This window comes from Gambusia affinis, linkage group LG07, assembly GCF_019740435.1.
Source record: "Gambusia affinis linkage group LG07, SWU_Gaff_1.0, whole genome shotgun sequence".
Classification (NCBI taxonomy): Eukaryota; Metazoa; Chordata; class Actinopteri; order Cyprinodontiformes; family Poeciliidae; genus Gambusia; species Gambusia affinis.
The window spans coordinates 15,765,657-15,784,760 of NC_057874.1; the positions used below are offsets into that span (position 1 = coordinate 15,765,657).

The window sequence follows — 19,104 nt, forward strand, 5'->3', positions numbered from 1 at the left end:
GAAGGAAAGCAATATAGTTTTAAAAAATGCTTCATATGAAAGTCTTAAAGGGGCAGTATTCTGTATTTTCTGGGAACATGTGTCATTTTATAGCACAATCAAGTAACTATTTTATCTTTTATTAACCATGTTTCAAAAATTCTGTATATCAAATATCACTTGAAGAAATTTTACTTTGTAATTTAGCATCTTGAAGTTGGGCCTCTGTCTCTTTAAAAATTCCTGCTCTTTCCGAAACTCCGCCTTCAGGAAGCCATCACAACATTGCTCCTCAATTAACCCTTTAACAACTTTTTATCTCATTATATGAAAAGTAGCTCATAGAATGAGCTCAGCAGATGTGCAGCTCTACCAGGTGTCTGCTAATTGCTTCTGGCTAGTCAGAAGGAGCTGAGAGGGGGAGTTGCCCCAAAAGCATGTAGACAGTGCACCTCTTTACCCCCAATTTCCACTTGCAAAAAGCTATGGGTGTAGGAACATGATTTCAGGATGCTTTCCCTCGACAGGGAAAATGGAGATAAACACAGGGACAGCTACAATGGAATGCTTTTTAGACAAATGCATCTTAGAATCCCAGCAGAATAAATTGCTGTTCGTGGTTGTAACATGGATGGTTATGAACACTTTTTCCAAGGCGAGAAATATTTTCACACGATCTTGTAAAGACAGGCTTAAAAGCATTAACGCTCAATCTGACCAGGAACGCAATGGATATGTATAATAATAGCGTCCTCAAGACATGACACTAAGGAAACACATCAAGGTGGAGATGGCAAAAAAATTAACAGCTGATTGATTCAGCATTCAGGAACCCTGATAAACGTTCAATGAGATCCAACATTACTCTTAAGGATTCTACACACTCTCCAACTCTCATCTTAAGCCAAATATGTGGATAAATCATTCAGAAGGCAAACTCCATCAGTCTTCATGTGCACATCATCACACCCGACATGATGGTTCCTTAGGTTTAAATATGTGATGGCAAAAAGTGTTTCCTTGCAACATTTGCTATGACTTTCATGTTTGTTGGGTCTGTTGAGGATTATGAGGCTAAATGTGGATATTCTTCACCAATGATTCAAACCCGGGAACTAAGAGATGTGCTGGTTTTGAAGCTCCGCATGCAGAAAATGTGTTGAGACAGTCTGTCAGTTCAATGTGTCAAGGTGGTAAAGCATTAACAATATATACAAATTTTAAGTATTTTGTAGGATGAGTCATAGTTGCTAGCTGAAATGAAACAAACATCTCAACCCAAGAGATCTTAAAGAATAAAAATTTGCTTTAGCAAACCAAAAGCTGCAATAAAAAATTTTTTCTTGCAGATCTGTAACAAGCAATAAGTCAATAAACAGAATTTCCTAAAACGAATAGTGTTATCTGAGATCCTGCCCAAGCTGTCTCACGTTGTTTCACTTCTAAGTATGTTTGTATCAGTTTAGTTGATCAAAACGTGGTCAGCTAGCTGGCTGTTAGAATCATGAAGTGCACTGATGAAAATTGGGGGATGATTAAATGTCCGTTCACTACAATCTGCCCCACTGTGTTGAAATGTCCTGGGAGAGAAAGCACAGACAATTACTCTGCCTCCTGTGCAAAAAGCTCTCTCTAATTAAAGCACACTTACACTGCCTTCTTTAAAAGACAGAATTTGACTTTGCTTTTCCAGTTCCTAAAAGACTAGAGGGAATTGTTATTCTGCACAAGTAGCACTTGAGTGACTACAAAGGTACTAATTGCTGAGCCATATACTAGGACTTGTTACTGCAAGAAAGATAAAAAATAAATAAACAAAGGAAGAATCAGGAACCTTGTTTTTGTATTGCTTACTTGCTCTGAAATGTATTTGAAACTCATTTACACATCTTTAAGTTCATTGCCGACTCATTCTAATTCCCAATATTAGCATATTTTACAATATATGGCTGCGTTAGTTTATATAAAAAAAATATTATTCCATAGTGTCTCACAATACATAATGTTGATCAGTTTGACAAATAAATGCAATCAAAAGACATGCAAAAAAACAAATGTTACGTTATTCATGCGGAACATGAACACCATTGAAGAAAAATCTTGACTAAGATTGTAGTAATCTATGCATCAAATGGTTAAACTTTTTTTTTTCTAGTTTTTTTAATTATTATTCACATGTGACTTACAAAACAAAACAAACCAGAGCCTGGTCCAGCTTCATGTTTCCCATGTTTCTGTTAAGCCACATTAGCTTTATGAAACCAGGGAAAAGAGAAAAGTAGTTAATGTATCACACCTGCAGTCATCCTCTCATCTAAGCGGCTCAAGTTAAAAATGTACCAGAACTGAACATCAAGCATTCACTGGAGTATGAAGCCATACCCAATGAACCAGGAAATGGTGGCATAGGTTGCTTACATTATACAATGTTTCCTGAACAGCCTCCACAGACAGGAGCTACAAAATGATCACGGAGATGCTGATCTTTTCTGACTGTTTAATAAGTAGAAAAACAGTTAAAAAGGCACTGCAATAACCAATCAAAGGGACAATAACGAAACAAAAAGGATTTTTTAAATTGAAGCACTAAACAAAACATCTAACGGTTTCATTTTCTGTTTCAAAATTAAAACTTTTCCTGCTAGTTTTAAATAAGACGTTTAAATAAATTAATTCAATTTTGTAATCTGTATAAACATCTAATTAGTTTACTACTCATGAAATCTTTGTTACTGTTCTTTAGCTTAAACATTTTACAGCCAGCAGGATGACAGGTGGAGGAGAGAAGCTAGCAAACAATCTACCGGGAAGGTGATGAATTCCTTGGAGTGTGAAAACACTCCCCCACTGTTGTTAAGTTCTACCATATGTGGAGGGTCATTTGGTGCAATAAAAAAGGGCTTCACGGTTTACAGTCTGGTGGGCCGGCAGTTGTAGTGACAGCTGATTTTTAGCACGAGTTCAGAAACCAATTTTCACTCCTCCTCTACTTGACCCCCAAAAGGAACACGATTTTCTGAATGCAAACTCTACATTTTCAAAGGAATACAGTGTCAGTTTAAAGATAAATTAAGTAAAAGAAATAGATGCGGCATGAAATGTATATACAAGAAGCTTCTATCACAAAGGTGGTTTAAAAGAAATCCAAAATATCCAGTAGAAAGAAGGAGAAAGGATGTGAGCAGCTGCTTCTCCATCTGTCATGTTCAAGATGTTTGAAGGGTGATGTTTTATACCTTGGAGCTTCCTTTGATATCCATGAAGTGACAGTAATGACATCTCTACACAGTCGAGTGTCAAAAAATACTCTGTTATTTGGTCCAAAGTAGAAGGAGCAGAAGCATTCGTCTCACAGGTTAGGTTGATGCCAAAGCTCTCTGTGTTACGTCAGCATGAGACAAAAAGATGTTCAGGTAAACGTTACAGAGCCTGAGTGTTAGTCTATGATTTTGTGAGATAAAATAGAGAAAATGGTGTTAAAAGGAGTTTAGTGAGTGTTGGAGGGAAGAGAGGTTGGAGGTTAAGGTGGGAGGAGCCTTAGTGGATTATATCCTTTCTCCATGCTGAGTTCTTGATGTATGAGGTTGAAAAAGACTCAGTGAGTTGAATTCATGAATTCCATTTATTAATATCAAAATACAGCTGGTCCATTTCATGTGCTAGGAGCTAGCTGGACAAAATGACATCAAACAAAAGTTTTCCATCCCTTTTCTGTCTAAGCTATGCCTGAAAGAGGGTGTTCCCTAGTGTGTCATATTCTTTAACCATAGCTCTCATTTGTATTTCTTAACGTCATTTCCTTTATCTTTAGCTTAGCAACTAGCTTAAAGAAATAGAAGGAAAACAGAATTATTTATTCTCAACCATTACCAGGGTAAGGAGCTACCAGGAGCCAGGAAGTTACGACTAAAAGTATCTGGGCACATTGAAGGTTCTAACAAGAGGAGAAATAAGTCAGTTTCACTTTGTAGAAAACAAAGATCAGATAAATAATGCAGAAATTCTAAAAAGTGTAGGCAGAACACAAAGGGTTCGAGGTTACTACTAAAGCTCCGGCCTCCTGAAGAAGAAATCTGCAGCTCAGGAGTTCAACACAATGCACAGACACAGCAGAACTCACAAATCTAAGCAAAAAGGTTGTCTAAAACCAGACTGGTTCATTTAAAAAAAAGACACTAAACCAACAAATTACTAATTGAGTTGTTTTAACTGCAAATTGGCAACATGTTAAGGTTACACTGTTGCCAATTCACATATGCCCGCTTAAACCATGGAACTCCAGTCTCCAACTTCTGAATAAAACGTTTGAATTAGCTCCAGACCATGTCATCAAATTCGGCTGAAATCCAGCAATGAGCCATTTACTTGACTGAGTTGTGTTGGAGCAGCGAAGCATCTAAAAAAAAAAGCCGGATAAAAGCTCTTGATGATTGGAGTTGGAGATCCATTAATGGGACTTTTATGCAATTCAGATTATATAAAATAACAAATCAGAATGCAATAAGATACCATAAAGTAATTTTTTATACAATAAACTGCACAAACATTTATCAGACTGGAGAGAACTGTTTTCTTTGTGGATGAATTTCCTCAGATGTTCTAGCGGTCCACTTTCCTGTCTAGCAGGGAAAGAGGCTGCTGAATATGTCAAAGAGGACCCAATAAATAATGGATGCCATGAAACTTCGGTGGAGGTTGTCGGCTTTGAAATGCACTCCCAGGTTGAGTCATATTCTCAGTTCTCTCTCTCCATTTTACATTTAACTGGCTCTCTGAGGTATAGCCAACATGTTAGACGCACACCCTCACACACACATACACACATTTATAGCTCATTTTTTTGACAGAGGCTGTCTGAAGTAGTTAGTGCTGTGGAGATGCTGAACTCTGAGTTATTACACAGGTGTTGTCTTTGTCTTGAAGGCTATCCCCTGCATATATCAGCTTCAAGTTCACTCTGAGTACTTCAGGCTTGAGAGGCCAGTTGATTGTGATAGGACAAAAAAGAGACAGCAGGACAAAAGAAGAACACAAGCGGCTGTGTGAGCCTTCTCTAAACCAGGTGCTGAAGGAAAATTGTATGGTTTCTTGGCTTGTTCAGATTTATTTCTAAACTTTGGGAATGATCTTTATGCTCAAAGCAGAGGTCTTGCCTTTGATAATCTCTTGTGGACAAACTCAGATTAACTCACTTTGGGTACAGAAGAAAACCACAGCATTGGTGACATTTTCAACAACAACAAAAAAATACTTGGTGTTCTTTTTTGTGTGTTTTGTTTTTAAGCCAGGAAATCTAAAAGCTATGCTGTGGATGCCACATGCCAGAGTTGTACAAAAATACATCACAATTAGAATCATTAAAGGTTTAGTTACATGTAAGCATAATTAAAAACACACTATGGTGAAACATGAATATGTGTGCTTTACTATGCTATAACTTAAAAGTAATAAGTAGCAAAATAATGACCATCTTAATTTAAAAAACTCTTAAAAGCAAAATCATATAAAAGCTGTATGGATTTATTAGAATATCAATAAATTATTGAAAAATAAAACAAAAACACTGAGCTTAGCCCTTATTTTCTTTACAATTTTGGTTGATGTTGGTTGATTATTACTGTGTTCTTTCATTAAAAGACAAAACAAAAATCACATGCCAAATGCTATTTTTTGCAAGATGGAAAAGGGGGATTAAAAAAAAGAAAACAGGGTAATATAAAAGGTTAATGTGTGAATATTACATAATCAGTCAAGACCAACGAAGGTCTAAAGAAGCCAGAAAACTGCCTTTTAAGATTGCATATCTCTGGTAAGGTTGTGAATTTTACAATTGCGCATCTCAATTGTGAAATATTAAATCAAGTTTTGAAATTAAATGGAGATAATTGAGAACCCGGCATTAATTTGTGTAGGCTAACTTTGTGGGAGTTCATAGCTGAACTGAAACAGTCGCACTCCGACTCACCACTCACGTCTTTCTGAGATACATCCGCTTAATTGAGTCGAGCCGCAGCACTCCTTTCTCCTTCCGCCTGTCTGTCCGCAGCATCTCCTCCCGCTCAGGCAGGAGCGACAGCCCCGTGTTTTCCTCCAGGTCCAGCTGTGTGTGTATGAGAGTGAGTGTCAGCGGGGAGATCAGCTGCCTATCCATGCTCTCTTCCTAATGTCACAGTTTAACTCAGCTGCTTGAAACACCGGCTGCGGCTATGGGAGCCTTTGGACTGATCGTGAGGATTTTACAGTACGCGGGACTTTACGTTCAACTTAACGCGGGTCTGCGTGACGGATATGTGAAGGTGGACAATCGCATCTCTGGAAATGGTACGCTCTTCCATGACTGAGATCCTTAATTTAATAAGCATCAAAATCAGTGTCCTGGCATATTTTACTGAATACTACTTTGATTAGATGAGGATTTGCCTTTTTTCCATTTCATTGTTTTTGGATTTTAAAATACTGAAGAGATTGTACAGCTAATAATTAAGGTAAAATCTTCATTACAGTTTTAGGTTACATTAAGTTCTATTAAAGTTACATGTAGAGCTTGGCAATATATATATATATATATCACTGTTTACTACTTAAATATTAATTAAGCTCCAATCTTTCATATTCAATATTATCAGTTGAAGTATGTAGAAAACTTCAAACAGCAACAGCTGCTGATGTTAGGCTCAGCTGGATGGAGGACTGCAAGATTTTCTGCTAACAGATCCTGCAAATTTCTAACATATCACTGACTTAAATTTCAGTATCAATACAAACAGGTTTTCTTAGAAATCGGCAGGGCCTTAAACATCTGGTTTAGAATAAGGTTTGTGTTAACCATGCACAGTAAAGAGAGTGCATGGCACTGCAACACATTAACCTTTAATGAATCTTTCCTGCTTTCTCCAGGCTGCAGCTTTTTTATTACCAACAGTCCATAACACCCACAGTTGTATTATAAATGCTACTTTAAGAGTTTGCTTACAGAAATGTTGGCAGCGTTTCTGGTATTCACATCTTATCAATGTTTAATATTCCGCAATCATAAAAATTCATGCATTGATTAATTTTTGCTGTAATTCAGTTAGAAAACCTGTGGGGAGGAACATTGGAATAAAATATACACTGAGAATAAATGTTGTGGGGGCAAATTTAAAATCTGACTATTTTTAATTGTCTACTACATTGCCCAAATAACTTACAGGAGGATACTCCCTTTTACTTTAGCTAGCACAGTTTCCACAGGTTTGCTTTTATATTCTTTGATGTTCCTTTGCCCAAACATAATAAGATTCACTCAAACAAATCTTAAAGGCCAGTTTTTGTGACCTTCTCCATGCAGCAGATTTTGTAAGAATACAAAATCTTACAATCTCCTTTAATAAGAAAAATAGTTTCTCCACTATTTAGTAAAAGTGTCATGAATGGTGACGTGAGAGTGGCGAGGCAAATGCAGCAAATTGAAATGAATGAAGATGATTTAATGGTGAAGTAACACAAATTTAAAATCCAGCAATCTCAAATACCAGGCAGCGCAGCTGAGCGGAAGGCTAAGGCTCATCACTGGTAGCAACTGGCTAGGCAAGGCAGACTGATACCAAACACTCGACAAGAACCCGACAGAGACACAGGTGACATTAAATCCACAGGAGGTAATCAGGGAACGAGACACACCTGGGAACAATCAAAGGGAAGCCAGGACAACAGGGAGACTCGGAAGACACAGAAACTCAAAATAAACACACAGAAAAACACAGATCACGACAAAAAGGCAAAACACATTTTCATATTTTACTGCTCAGTTGCATCACATATGGCATAATGTGTTGTAAAGAGAACGTTAAGAAACAATATGAGGAAAGGCTTATTCAGTGAACTGTCGTTGAAATGTGTTTTCAAATACGCAGACCTCCATAAAACTAAAGTCCCTTTCATGCGTCTCTAATGCAAAACCCTAATAAATATAAGCCTAACGCAAAAAGAATACGTTGTAGCTAAAAAATTACAAATAAGTGACTGACATAGTGTAAAAGTGAACTTTGAAACGGTCTTACAGCAAAAACAAACATGCAGGTATCTTACTAAACTGTCTGATGGAGGCCATCAACAGCTTTTGCTGAAATTTATTCTCTTTTACAGCCTTTCTTTCTGTAGCTGCAAGGTTAAACTGACTTCTGTTTTGTAAAAATATTGATTCATTTTTTTTTATATATATTTATCTTCAGGTTTTTGAATTATATGAATGTTTTTTCATAGAGATGCAAAAGTCACTTTCACGAATATGTACATGCACTAATAGATTTTGCAACCTATACATCAGAGGTTAACACCTGATCCTACATCTCATTATTATTACCCCACATACAATTGAAGAATAAAGGACTTGTGGATCAGTAAATCCTCAAAAGATGTGCGGAAACATCAGAAAGCCGGTCAGTAAGTTTCTGTAGGTTTGGATTGCAATAACACCAATAAAGTTTTTGCCACTGGTTATTCAGGAGGATACAAATTAATTCTGGATATCCCACTCTTTATGGTTGATTAGAGACAATCTATTGATTTCAAAATTAGCTTTTATTTAGCAGTATTTTACTATGTTTCAAAAGATGCTTCTTGGTTGAATGAAAATAATTTTAAATATAAATCTTTCCAGAGTATGAATAATTTAAGGTCTAGTAGCAGGGCTTGAAGTCCCTCAGTATTTCACACTTAGCAGCACACAAGCAACTTCAGTAGAAGGAAACTTAGACTTTTGTTATTTCTTATATTTTGGTAATCCTCCAGATATTTCTTTCTTCCTCTCTTTCATTTTTTTTTTTTTTTTTAAACCAGGGTCTTTGATAAATTGCCTGAGCAGAGGGGGAGCTGAGCCTTCATGCAGAGCAGAGAGGCTGCATGCACCGTTCTGAAGAATGCTTCTTAGAGTCAACCCTGTCTCATACGTTTTAGATAAGCACGTCTGGCCCCTGAACTTACTGCTTGAGCTGAGGTGGCTGGTGAATCACTTGTAGCAAAAAATAAAAGATCTATGCGAAGAACAGAGTTACAGCGTCCTCTCAACGCATTGTGATTCTTACTTGTTAGACTTAAATTGAGGTCAGATCTCGGCTGTGAAATTGGGTCTGTGAGTGCATTTTAGTTCTTGGACAGCACATAGTGAGGACATGTAATGATGATTGTTGTGAAACCTGCTATTTTTGAACATTTCATAGCAAATTTCCTCTGCAGATCCCCTTCTTTCCTCCATTGTAAGGATGGCACCTTCACAGCGTTGGAGTGTGTAACAATTCATTAAACTTCCAAAGTATCTGGGATCCTCTGCTAGGTGTCCCCATAATGAGGATGACTGGACTTGGCACTTTTTATTGGCTTTCAATTTAATGGTGCTCTGACAGTGCTGGTTGGAGTGGAGGTGGACAGATTATAGAGTCATGCTGTCACAGCACTGGCTGGCAGAGGACTGCTTAGAAAGAAAAAGGCAATAAAGGACGCTTGAAACAATGTACCCAATAAGATATGCATTGAGACCAGAGTGAATCTTATTTGAAGGGATGGTTTGTCATTTGTGAATAGAAAAGCTGCAGAAGTCTTGAGAAAAAAAAGTTTAGAAAACAAAAATGACACTCTCCCCAAGGAGGGTAAACCAGAAAGGAACATTGCTAAGGAAGCTAGTTGTTTACAAAGTGCTGTATCCAAGCATATCCATAGAAAGTTGAGACGTAGAAAGAAATGTGTGGTAGGAAAAGGTGCAACAGGGACAACTGCAAACTGGAGAATATTGTCAAGCAAAATCCATTCAAGGATTTGGGGGTGCTTCACAATTAGTGGACAGAGGCTGGAGTCTTATCAAGAGCCACTACCCACAGATAAATGCTGTACATAGGCTACAAGCATCTCACCAGAATTAAGTACAAAAAGAACTGGACTGTAGCTCTGTGATATAAAGATCTTTCTTCAGATGAAAGTAAAATTTGCATGATGATTTGGAGTGACATATCATCTGCTAGTGTCGGTCCACAGTCAATCAACCCATACCAGGGAATTTTAGAAATCTTCATGGTTCCTTCTGCTGACAAGCCTAAATGAGATGCTGATTTCATTTCCTAACAGAACTTGACCCACTGCCAAAGGTACCAAAAACTGGTTTAATGACCAATATGTAAATTGACAAACACACTCCCCTACTTGAATCCTACAGTCTGTAATGGATTTAGGGTTCAGGTCTGTATTGTTGGTTCTGATGAGAGACACCAGACCCAATAATAGAGAAGACCAAAAGGCTGCCAACCCAACAGCCAGGGCTTTACACCTCAGCAGAACCACAGGTTGATCACCTCCATTCCACACTGCGTTGATGTAGTAATTTATGTGACATTTCCATTTTTAATATCCCTTTTACTGAGCATATTTACATTTTCTGATACACTGAATATTGAGTTTCTTTACCCATCTGTTAACCAAATGTTCTATCAATAAATGCTTGACATTTTTCACTCAATGTTTACATGTTGAGTTTAACTTTAAATGAAATGAGTGACAATTTTTTTTGTCTTGAGATTCTGAATTTGTGGATGTACATAAGTTCGCGTTATTCTCTCACTACCCATGATGTAGTACAACATGCTTAGGAAAAACTTGCGCGAAACGACATGTGTTACAACTTGTGCTAAATCATTCACGTTGCCTCTTGGTGGGGGATGCAGAAATAGCTTGTGAGTGCTGTGTCCCAGGGGCTATGAAAAATTCTCTCCACAAGCCAGAAGTATGGCTGGCAACAAGCAGACAGCTGCTCGGTTGATTACTGGTGCCATTCGTATTTCATTATTTTTACCTTCCACCTTGAATTCAGGCTGAAGGTCTCTCAGCGTACTGTTATTTCCCCAAGGAGAATCTGCCGGCACACCCCATTAATGATTCTGAACCAAATATAGACTTATTGACTTTCATGCAGTATCCCTCAGTACTTACTTGTTTTGCTTTAAAAACAATACAAATAAAAAAAAATCTCTTACCATTTTCGTTAAGAATCTCAGAGAACCTACATCAACGGTACACAATTATCCAATATTTTACTGTCAGTGTGATTCGATGTGTCAAATAAAGCAATATCTTATTAGCTGCAGTCAAAAGAAACAGCCCTTGAGTATTGAGGGATTGTTTCCCAGATCTTAGCATTTCCCACACTAAGTTAACATACTTAGTATTTTACTGTATGCAGGATTACAGCCCTTGATGTAAGATTAAAGCTTCCAATGATCAAGATAAACATCCCCCGTAGATGTCCTTTTTAACAGCAGCTTACTGTTGTTTTCACTCAGAACTCCCTCTGGGTGTCAGTGAATATTAAATCCATTCATCACATTAGTGAATTACATTTTTGCAGAAGGACTCTATCCATAGGCTGTTAACATTCTGTGTGGTGGAGTTATATGCCTTAAAATTTCTTCTCATTGGTTTTGAGTCACTAAAAGAAGTTGATGAAAAAGGAGTTTGCGCAAAGCTCCAATGAAGAAGCATCTTCTCATGAAAAACATTGCAATTGAAACAGATGGAGATGTTCCAGCTCCCCTCAGCCTACAGTGACTTAATGAATGCATCTGTTTTAGAAGAGAACTGTCAGGAAAACTGTGTTGAGTTTGGTTGAGAATTTTAATCTTAAAAAGACTTGAAGCCCTATGGTCAAAAACTCCAGCGTTAGCTAAAACATATTTAGCAATAAATAAGTTACCACTGTTCTAGGTCAGTTACTGCCCATTGTATTTTATGGTGTTAAAGTTTAAATCTTTAATTTCTATTTTCATCAATCTAAACTTGCCTTGCGATGGACTGGCCACATGTCTGGGATGTACTCCTCCCCTCGCTTGATGACTGCTGGAGATAGGGTCAAGAACCCCTTGTTACCCAACAAGGGATAATCGTGTTGGATAATGGATGGATGGATCTAACCTGACCTAGGAAACAGTGGCTGTTACACCATTTTTCTGGTGAGACTGGTAGAGAAAGCAGCTTCCACGGGTATGTACTGAGCTGTATTTTCAAAGTGACTGAAATTTCTTTAACATAAAACACCAGTGGACATGTCCTTACTAAGCTTCTTCTGCTGCAGTTTCAACCAGATGAAGCTTAGCTTGTAGCTTGAGTGTGTATTTAGCAATAGGAACCCAGATTACTTCTGCGAGAGACTTGTTATCTATCTGTAAGTAACAGACGAATCAAGAATCAAGTCGTATGTGGCAGAATTTGCATTTAAACCACTGCTGATTGCTTCATAGGTGTGTATAAACTTATACATACCTATGGACACTAGCTCCAACAGGCTCAGTTTTTCTACATCTACTCCAGTTTTGTCCTGTAAAGTTTTGACTAAAACAACCTGAAGCTCTTTTGAGTCGGTCCCCTCCCTCTCTTGTTCACAAACGCTATGTAAGATCCAAGAACAGACACACGTATCTTGCTTGCTTCTCATCCATACTAACATGTGTTGCCTTTCTCCCATTACATGCTTTCCTTATTTTTCCCCTCTTAATTTTTAATGAGTCTATAGTGGAGAGTAAGCGGCTATCACTTCTATCACTGCTCACTGAGCAATAAAGTGAAAAATGCTAAGGAGGGCCTTTTTAAATATGCATGTGGCCTACGTACAGCTTCAAACACGAGTCCCTTGCGTCTGCTTGAGGATGGTTCTGACAGTACTGCCTTTATGAAAATCTATACTTAGACAAGCCCAAGCCAAGTAAACTCATTCTTCGCCAGCTCTCAAGCAATATAAATGAGACAGCCTAGTGTGCTGAAAATTTCCCTGGAAGTCAATACTGAGAACTACATGTTTTTCATCTTTTTACAGACAGGGCCTTGAAATCTCGCAAGCGGAGTCAGGTTTTGGGTTGATTTAGCATTCTGCCAAGGTTATAGGATTGATTTCTGGGAGATGCTGCTGTGATTCAAGCAGGGAAGCTGTTGGGTGTCTGTTGAATAGGCTCGCTTCATGTGCAGTAGCACGCAGCTTGTTTGTGAACAAAGTCATGTTTAACACCAAGTTTGGGGAGGAGGGTGTCTGCATAGCAAACTAAAAATGTAATTTGACAACTGTCAGAGGGATTATCCAACCCTGTTAGGGGATCGGAGCTTAACGAAAGATGCACACCAGCATCCTTGTGGCTGTGGAGAGGGAGTGTGGTAAGCTTCATGAACATCCTCTTCCTTACATACTACTGTACTAGAAAAGTGGTGGAATGCAATTGTATGTAAGATTTGACCTCCGTCCAAAGACGTGCTGACAGTTTGGAATGGTAATGCATCATATAACCAGGTGCAATAGAATGACAACCTACCTGTTCTACCACATATTTTCTTTTAAATGTTAAAAGCAGTTTTCAAAACATCACTTGTGTGAGCTAAGCAACCTGGCCACAGGTGAAAACTTAATTGCCCCCCTAATTAGACATGTTTTATGCTAAAAGATTGCAAAAAGCGAGAAGAACCCTGAAGAACAGAACAAGTCAGAAACAAATGCGCAAATAACTTCTGTTTGTCCAGAGAGGCTCATGAAGACATTTCTAAGTGTCATCATACACTAAATAAGAAAACATTAAACGGTGTTCAACTCTAAATGTTTCTATTTGTTTGTTGAAGGTGTTACACCTTCAAAGGCATCTACAGTTCTGAATATGGGGCGGAAGTAACAGAACCATTACACTGAAATGGGGCCATTAAACCAACACATGTCAATCATCTGACTTTATTAGTTGTTTTGGTCACACGTCTCAAAGCACAATTGGTTGTAAAACAGCTTGTGGAAATTGGTTAAGGCTCCAGTGTTCAGATTATTAATTTATTTGTTAACTCAGTCAATCAACAAATGGACCATTCAGTTTTCTCCATCCCACCTTGGACAAGGCCACCTACAGAATTTTTGTATGGTAAATAATTACGTTCTTTATAAAAGATCATATCAGCTTTTCGGTTTCAGTTCCACTTCATAATTATTGAACTAATTAACTAATTAATCTTCAATCAAGATGCATGAAAAAGAAAAAGGTTATTAACTCCAACGGACTCACATCAGATATAGAAGTTTTATATCATCCTTGTTCTGTTCACTTCTTTTTTGCTTGTCAAATAATGTCTGCCTCATCAAAGCTAGCTTGGAGTGACAGACACTATAGTTGTCTGTTATAGTGATACCATTTTGATCACAAAAGGTGTAGGTGTAAGCATTAAACTTTACCTTTATAGAACTCAGTTGCTTTAAATACTGCTTACTGTTGTGCTGGTGTATCTTAGTCACGATAAAGCTGTCTGTGCTCAAGGACAACACTTTGTTATAAGTTTTGTCTCGTAACACTGCGTGCACCGAGAACCTGGGAAAGTTTTGCTCCTGAATAATAAAACTTAAATGCTTACATAAAGTCAATGAAGCAACATCCATCTATTGTCTACACCCACTTGTCCTTACAGGGACACAGAGTGTTTATCTCCAGCTCTCATTGGGCGAGAGGCGCGGTACACCTTGGACAGGTTTCCAGTTCATCGCAGACAAAACAACATAAATAAGATTAATAATAGAGTAACTATACGGGGTGTCATTACTGTCTACACGTGTCTCAATAGAATTTGTAGAATTACTCGATTTTATCCCAGATGATGCATTAACTGCAGTCTTGCTTATTCTAGAATATTTACATCTGTACCTCTTACTGATATTTATTCATATGTTTTTTCATACTTAAATAACTGAAAAAGTAGATTATAAGACCTTTTTGACAGGCCCTCTGTTTTACTGTAGGTCTAAGGTTTATTGGCCCGTCTTTTTCCCAACCCTTGAACATGGCAGAACTGCGAACCCACCCAGACATGGCCGACTAAACTGAAAGGAAGGCAGCGTCAAATAGAGGAGGGGCCAGGAGGGCCATGAAAGCTCTGGAGAAGCAGCAGAAAACCATAACTCTCTAGGAAATAAAAGTTATTTTTAGTATTATTTTGTTTGTGATGTTCTGGGAGGAAAACTACTAGTCTCTTTCCTCAGTTGTTTCTTCCATTTCTTATTCTCTTTCCTCTATCTACCAGCTCTGTTTACGGAGTTTCCCCATGACGTTACGACACAGATCGGTGAAGACGTGGAGATGGCTTGCTCCTTCCATGGGGCAGGCTCTCCCTCTTTCTCCCTGGAGATCCAGTGGTGGTACATCAGGAACCACAAAGGCTCACAAGGGTTGGCCTCACAAATCTCTAACACAGTAAGCTAAATGGCATTACACGTCTTCCTTCCTTTTTTTTTTTGTCTAAACAAAGATTTTCAATCTTCAGAGATATATGAAAAGCAAAAATGTAAATTTTAAAGTTGAAATACTGTCAATGTTTAATTCACAGCTGCCAGAAGCTACTTTCTCATTGTGATTCATGGCTGAATTAAATAGGTTTTCAAAGTCTCTTTAAAGTCCTCATTGAGGGGCATTATCAAACTCAATATTGTGAGCTTAGTTATCACTAACAGGCACTAATGGGCCTAAGGTTGTAAAAATTTTCATCTTGGACCCGTTTGATTCTGAGTTAACGAGCCGCTCCAAATGCCTCTTACCTTCATGAGCTGTTGCCACTCCAGCTGAATACAAACTATCTCCAAGAGAGAAAACACTTTGAGGTCTGTTAGAGCTGGGCTTAAAGCTGACTATGCATCAGTCAAAGTGAAATGTAATATTAGCCAGGGCAGACAGCTCCTGGCATAAAAACGAAGGTATAATTGCTGATTAGCATTTGCCAGCGCTAGGGAAACAGGTTGACTTCCTCCCATTGGGTGGTGGTGGAGTTGTGGGGACTCAAGCTCCCCTGTAGAGCCTCTGGACACCATAATTGGCTTGAGAAAGAAATAGATTTTCAAAAATCTCCCTTTTCTCCATGCATAATTCATACCCATACCCAAAAGAATACCTCTGTGCAGCCGCATACATAATCACAGGTTTTCCTAGTCGGAAGCTTACGTGCTTGGGATGCATGTAAGCATGCATATTTGTGAGTCTGGACTATATAAGGTGTGATGTCAGTGACAGAGAAGGGATATGAAGAACATCATCAGACATGTTTGTTTCATGTTGCTCGCAAAAAAGATGTCTTTAAATTTTCTAAGCTGCTTTCTGTCTCTGTGCAGGTTGGGACCCTCGAGGAAATGCCAAAAGATGCCACCAAAATTAGTGTAAGCAGGATTTGTAAGCACAAAAATCCAACTTTTGAAAAATTATTCAAACCCACTAAGCCTTTTTTTAAATTGTCATATTGCAGCCACAAACGTCAAGTGCTAAATTGCTAAGAGGAAAGAAAAGGTCGTTAATCTGAAATACTGTATTTTTCATAAATAAGAATTTGAAGTGTGCTTTAATCTGTGCTTAATAGAACAACTGTTCACTAGTGTTACAGTAGAGTATTTCTCTATTGCAGCTTTACACATATAGAAAGCGTATCGCAATTCTTCTGTTAATATTCTCAATTTCGCTTAAAATTACTGGAGAGTATCTGTTAACTTTCATTTTATAGCCTGACCACATACTCAATCCCATTTAGATTTGAACTGTGATTGGGCCATTCTGACATGTGAATGGATTAAACTAAACTATTCTATTTCAGCTCATCCCCCCAAAAATATATAGGTAACAAAAATGGCTTAATTCTTGTATTTATTCTACAAAGGATCTGCCCAAGTATCAGTCGTCCTGTTGACAGATTCTCATACCTGAACTGTGGATCTCTCCAGCTCTTCTAGAGTTGCTAAGGACCTCTTGACTGCTTCTCTGATTATTGCTCTCCTTGTCTGGCCTTTTGGTTTAGGTGGATGGACATGACTTGGTAGCTTTGTAGTTGTGCAACGTTCAAAATTTGGGGTGCAACTTTACTTGACTTTAAACTTTTCCACAGCTTTATCCTTGACCTTTTTGCTGTCATCATTAGTCTTCAAGTCATTGTCTCTGAAGACCTCTGTCTACTAGTAGCTTGCTGATTCACCTATTTGCTAATGTTTCTGTGGAAAGTGAGCCAAACTTATTTTCAGAAAATTCTTCAAGTCGCAGAAGCATAAATCTAAAATATTCCAAAGAATATGCAGCGTAAGATGATGAAATACTTAATTTACAGATAATTTTTGTAGACAAATCTAAAAGATTGCTTGGGTCCTTTATAGAGACATTTCATGTAATTTCCAGCAGTATTTAGTTTCAAACACACTACCTCTGTTGGCGACAGGTGGTAAAAGTGGCCGGCAGCAACATCTCCCACAAACTCCGTCTCTCCGGTGTGAAACCAGCAGACGAGGGCACCTATGAGTGCCACGTCATCGACCACAGCGGCCCGGTGGAGCAGCGCTACCGTGTCCAGGCCTACCTCCGAGTGGAGCCAGACAGGCTTCAGGAGTCTGATGATGCTCAGCTTCAGGAACTCGAACACTCCTCAAGGGGGAGTCGCTTGCAGCAGAACAGCGACCGGGAACTGAGGAAGAGATCAGTTCACGCTATTCCTGACTGCAGGGGGCGCTGTGTCCTTTAGAGTGGGAATTGTTTGTTTGCATGTTCATGGGTTTCCTCTGTTAAAACCACCAGTGTGTATTGGTTACCACACTAGTGGCTCTTTATTTCTTGAAGGATATCCTGCGCTTAATGATTTGACTCTTTGCTTTATCTTATTGCTTGGAAGCCAGTGTTGTTGGATGTTATTTAAAGGGTTTTGCGTACCAGTACATTTTTTTTGTTCTTATTGTTCTTTCTTTATTTCTACGTGCTTTTTGCTTTAAAATTATGTGAACAGCAACTGCAAGAAATTAATAAAGTGAATTTTTTTCTGTTATTTTATGATAAAAGAAAAAACAGCAATGCAGAAATTATTAATGCAGTTGCAGGAAATGGATCTGGAACCAGACATTACAAACCTTCTATAGAAAGACACATAACCACTTAATACAGAGAGTCGGACGTTAAATCAGTCTAAATTTTTCTGGTTTTAGGTCATTTTATTTGCTAAGTGCTAGAAAAGGAGCAAGAGGATACTTCACAAATTCTTTTCAAAGTGTTTTTCCCCTTTCGAACTATGTGACTTTAGTGTAAAGTTATTAGGTTATGTAATCACCAGATTTGATTTCTCACAATTATTCTAGTTGATTTCTTTTCATTTTATTTTGTGGTGTCATTTTAAAACCCCTCAACTGTCATGATGCTTGTGTTGTCATGGATACTGACTCACATGTAAGCATTTTGAGAGTGCCTCAAAACTTCCATTTTTCGATAATCAGAAGTTTGCCAAAAGCTGCGATATGATCACCTGGGTTGATTGTTTGGTGAATTTAGTGTATGTAAATTTCTTACAATAGAGAAGATTAAAAAATGTCTCGTTGTTCTCACATTTAGCAAACAGGAATAGGTTTTGTAGTCCTAACTGACTAAACTATGTAGTCTGATTTAATATCAGTGAAAGAAAATGGTTGTGCCTTTTTATATAGTGGATGTAGATGCCTGATTCAAATGATTATTTTTGGGTTTTTACCTTTGCTTAAGTTGTCTTTGACTGACACACAGCAGTATTATCAGTGTTATTGTAAAAATGCTTTATAAAAAAAAGTATATTTATTTTGTTCGTCTGGACACTAAGAATGAGTGGCAGTCAATTTAGAGTATATCGTTTGACTTTAAACCAGCTATATGTCCTCTAATCACATTGGGTTTTAAAATCTGTTTTTCCGTATCAAGCTGACCATAAGCACTTTACTGTTAGTAATCTTATAGCTGCCATTATTCACAGTATCAATTTGTGTCTCCACTTTAACAGAGCATGTAATTTTGTGCTCCACTTGAATTGTGTTATTTGTGCTGCTGTCATGTTTTTCTGTAAATACATAATTCAAATGTTGTTTTCTCTTCTTGTTTGGTGATCTTGCTTGGTTCCTGATTAGTTAAACGATAAATAAGAAATTACAGGCCTGAAGATAGCTATCTAGCATTTTTATATCCTTGACTCAACAACCAAAACGCATCTATTGTTGAGGGTTATGGATAGAAACTACGGGAAGATAATAGTGACAGAAATCTTGAATGTAAATGAATTGCTCAATTAGTGGCTAATAAAGGCACCCTCTTATCTGCTTTGGATAGTGTGGGTTTGACT

At 37.9% G+C, this 19,104-nt stretch overlaps 1 protein-coding gene across 1 annotated transcript; it reads left to right on the plus strand.

The window, feature by feature from the left end:
- The first annotated feature begins 5,956 nt into the window (after positions 1-5,956).
- Positions 5,957-18,922, plus strand: vstm2l (V-set and transmembrane domain containing 2 like). The gene is made up of 4 exons (XM_044121644.1): positions 5,957-6,300; positions 15,034-15,203; positions 16,112-16,156; positions 17,197-18,922. Exons 1-4 carry the CDS (start codon positions 6,186-6,188, stop codon positions 17,494-17,496), a joined length of 630 nt encoding a protein of 209 aa, XP_043977579.1. The 5' UTR covers positions 5,957-6,185; the 3' UTR covers positions 17,497-18,922.
- The last annotated feature ends 182 nt before the right edge of the window (positions 18,923-19,104 follow it).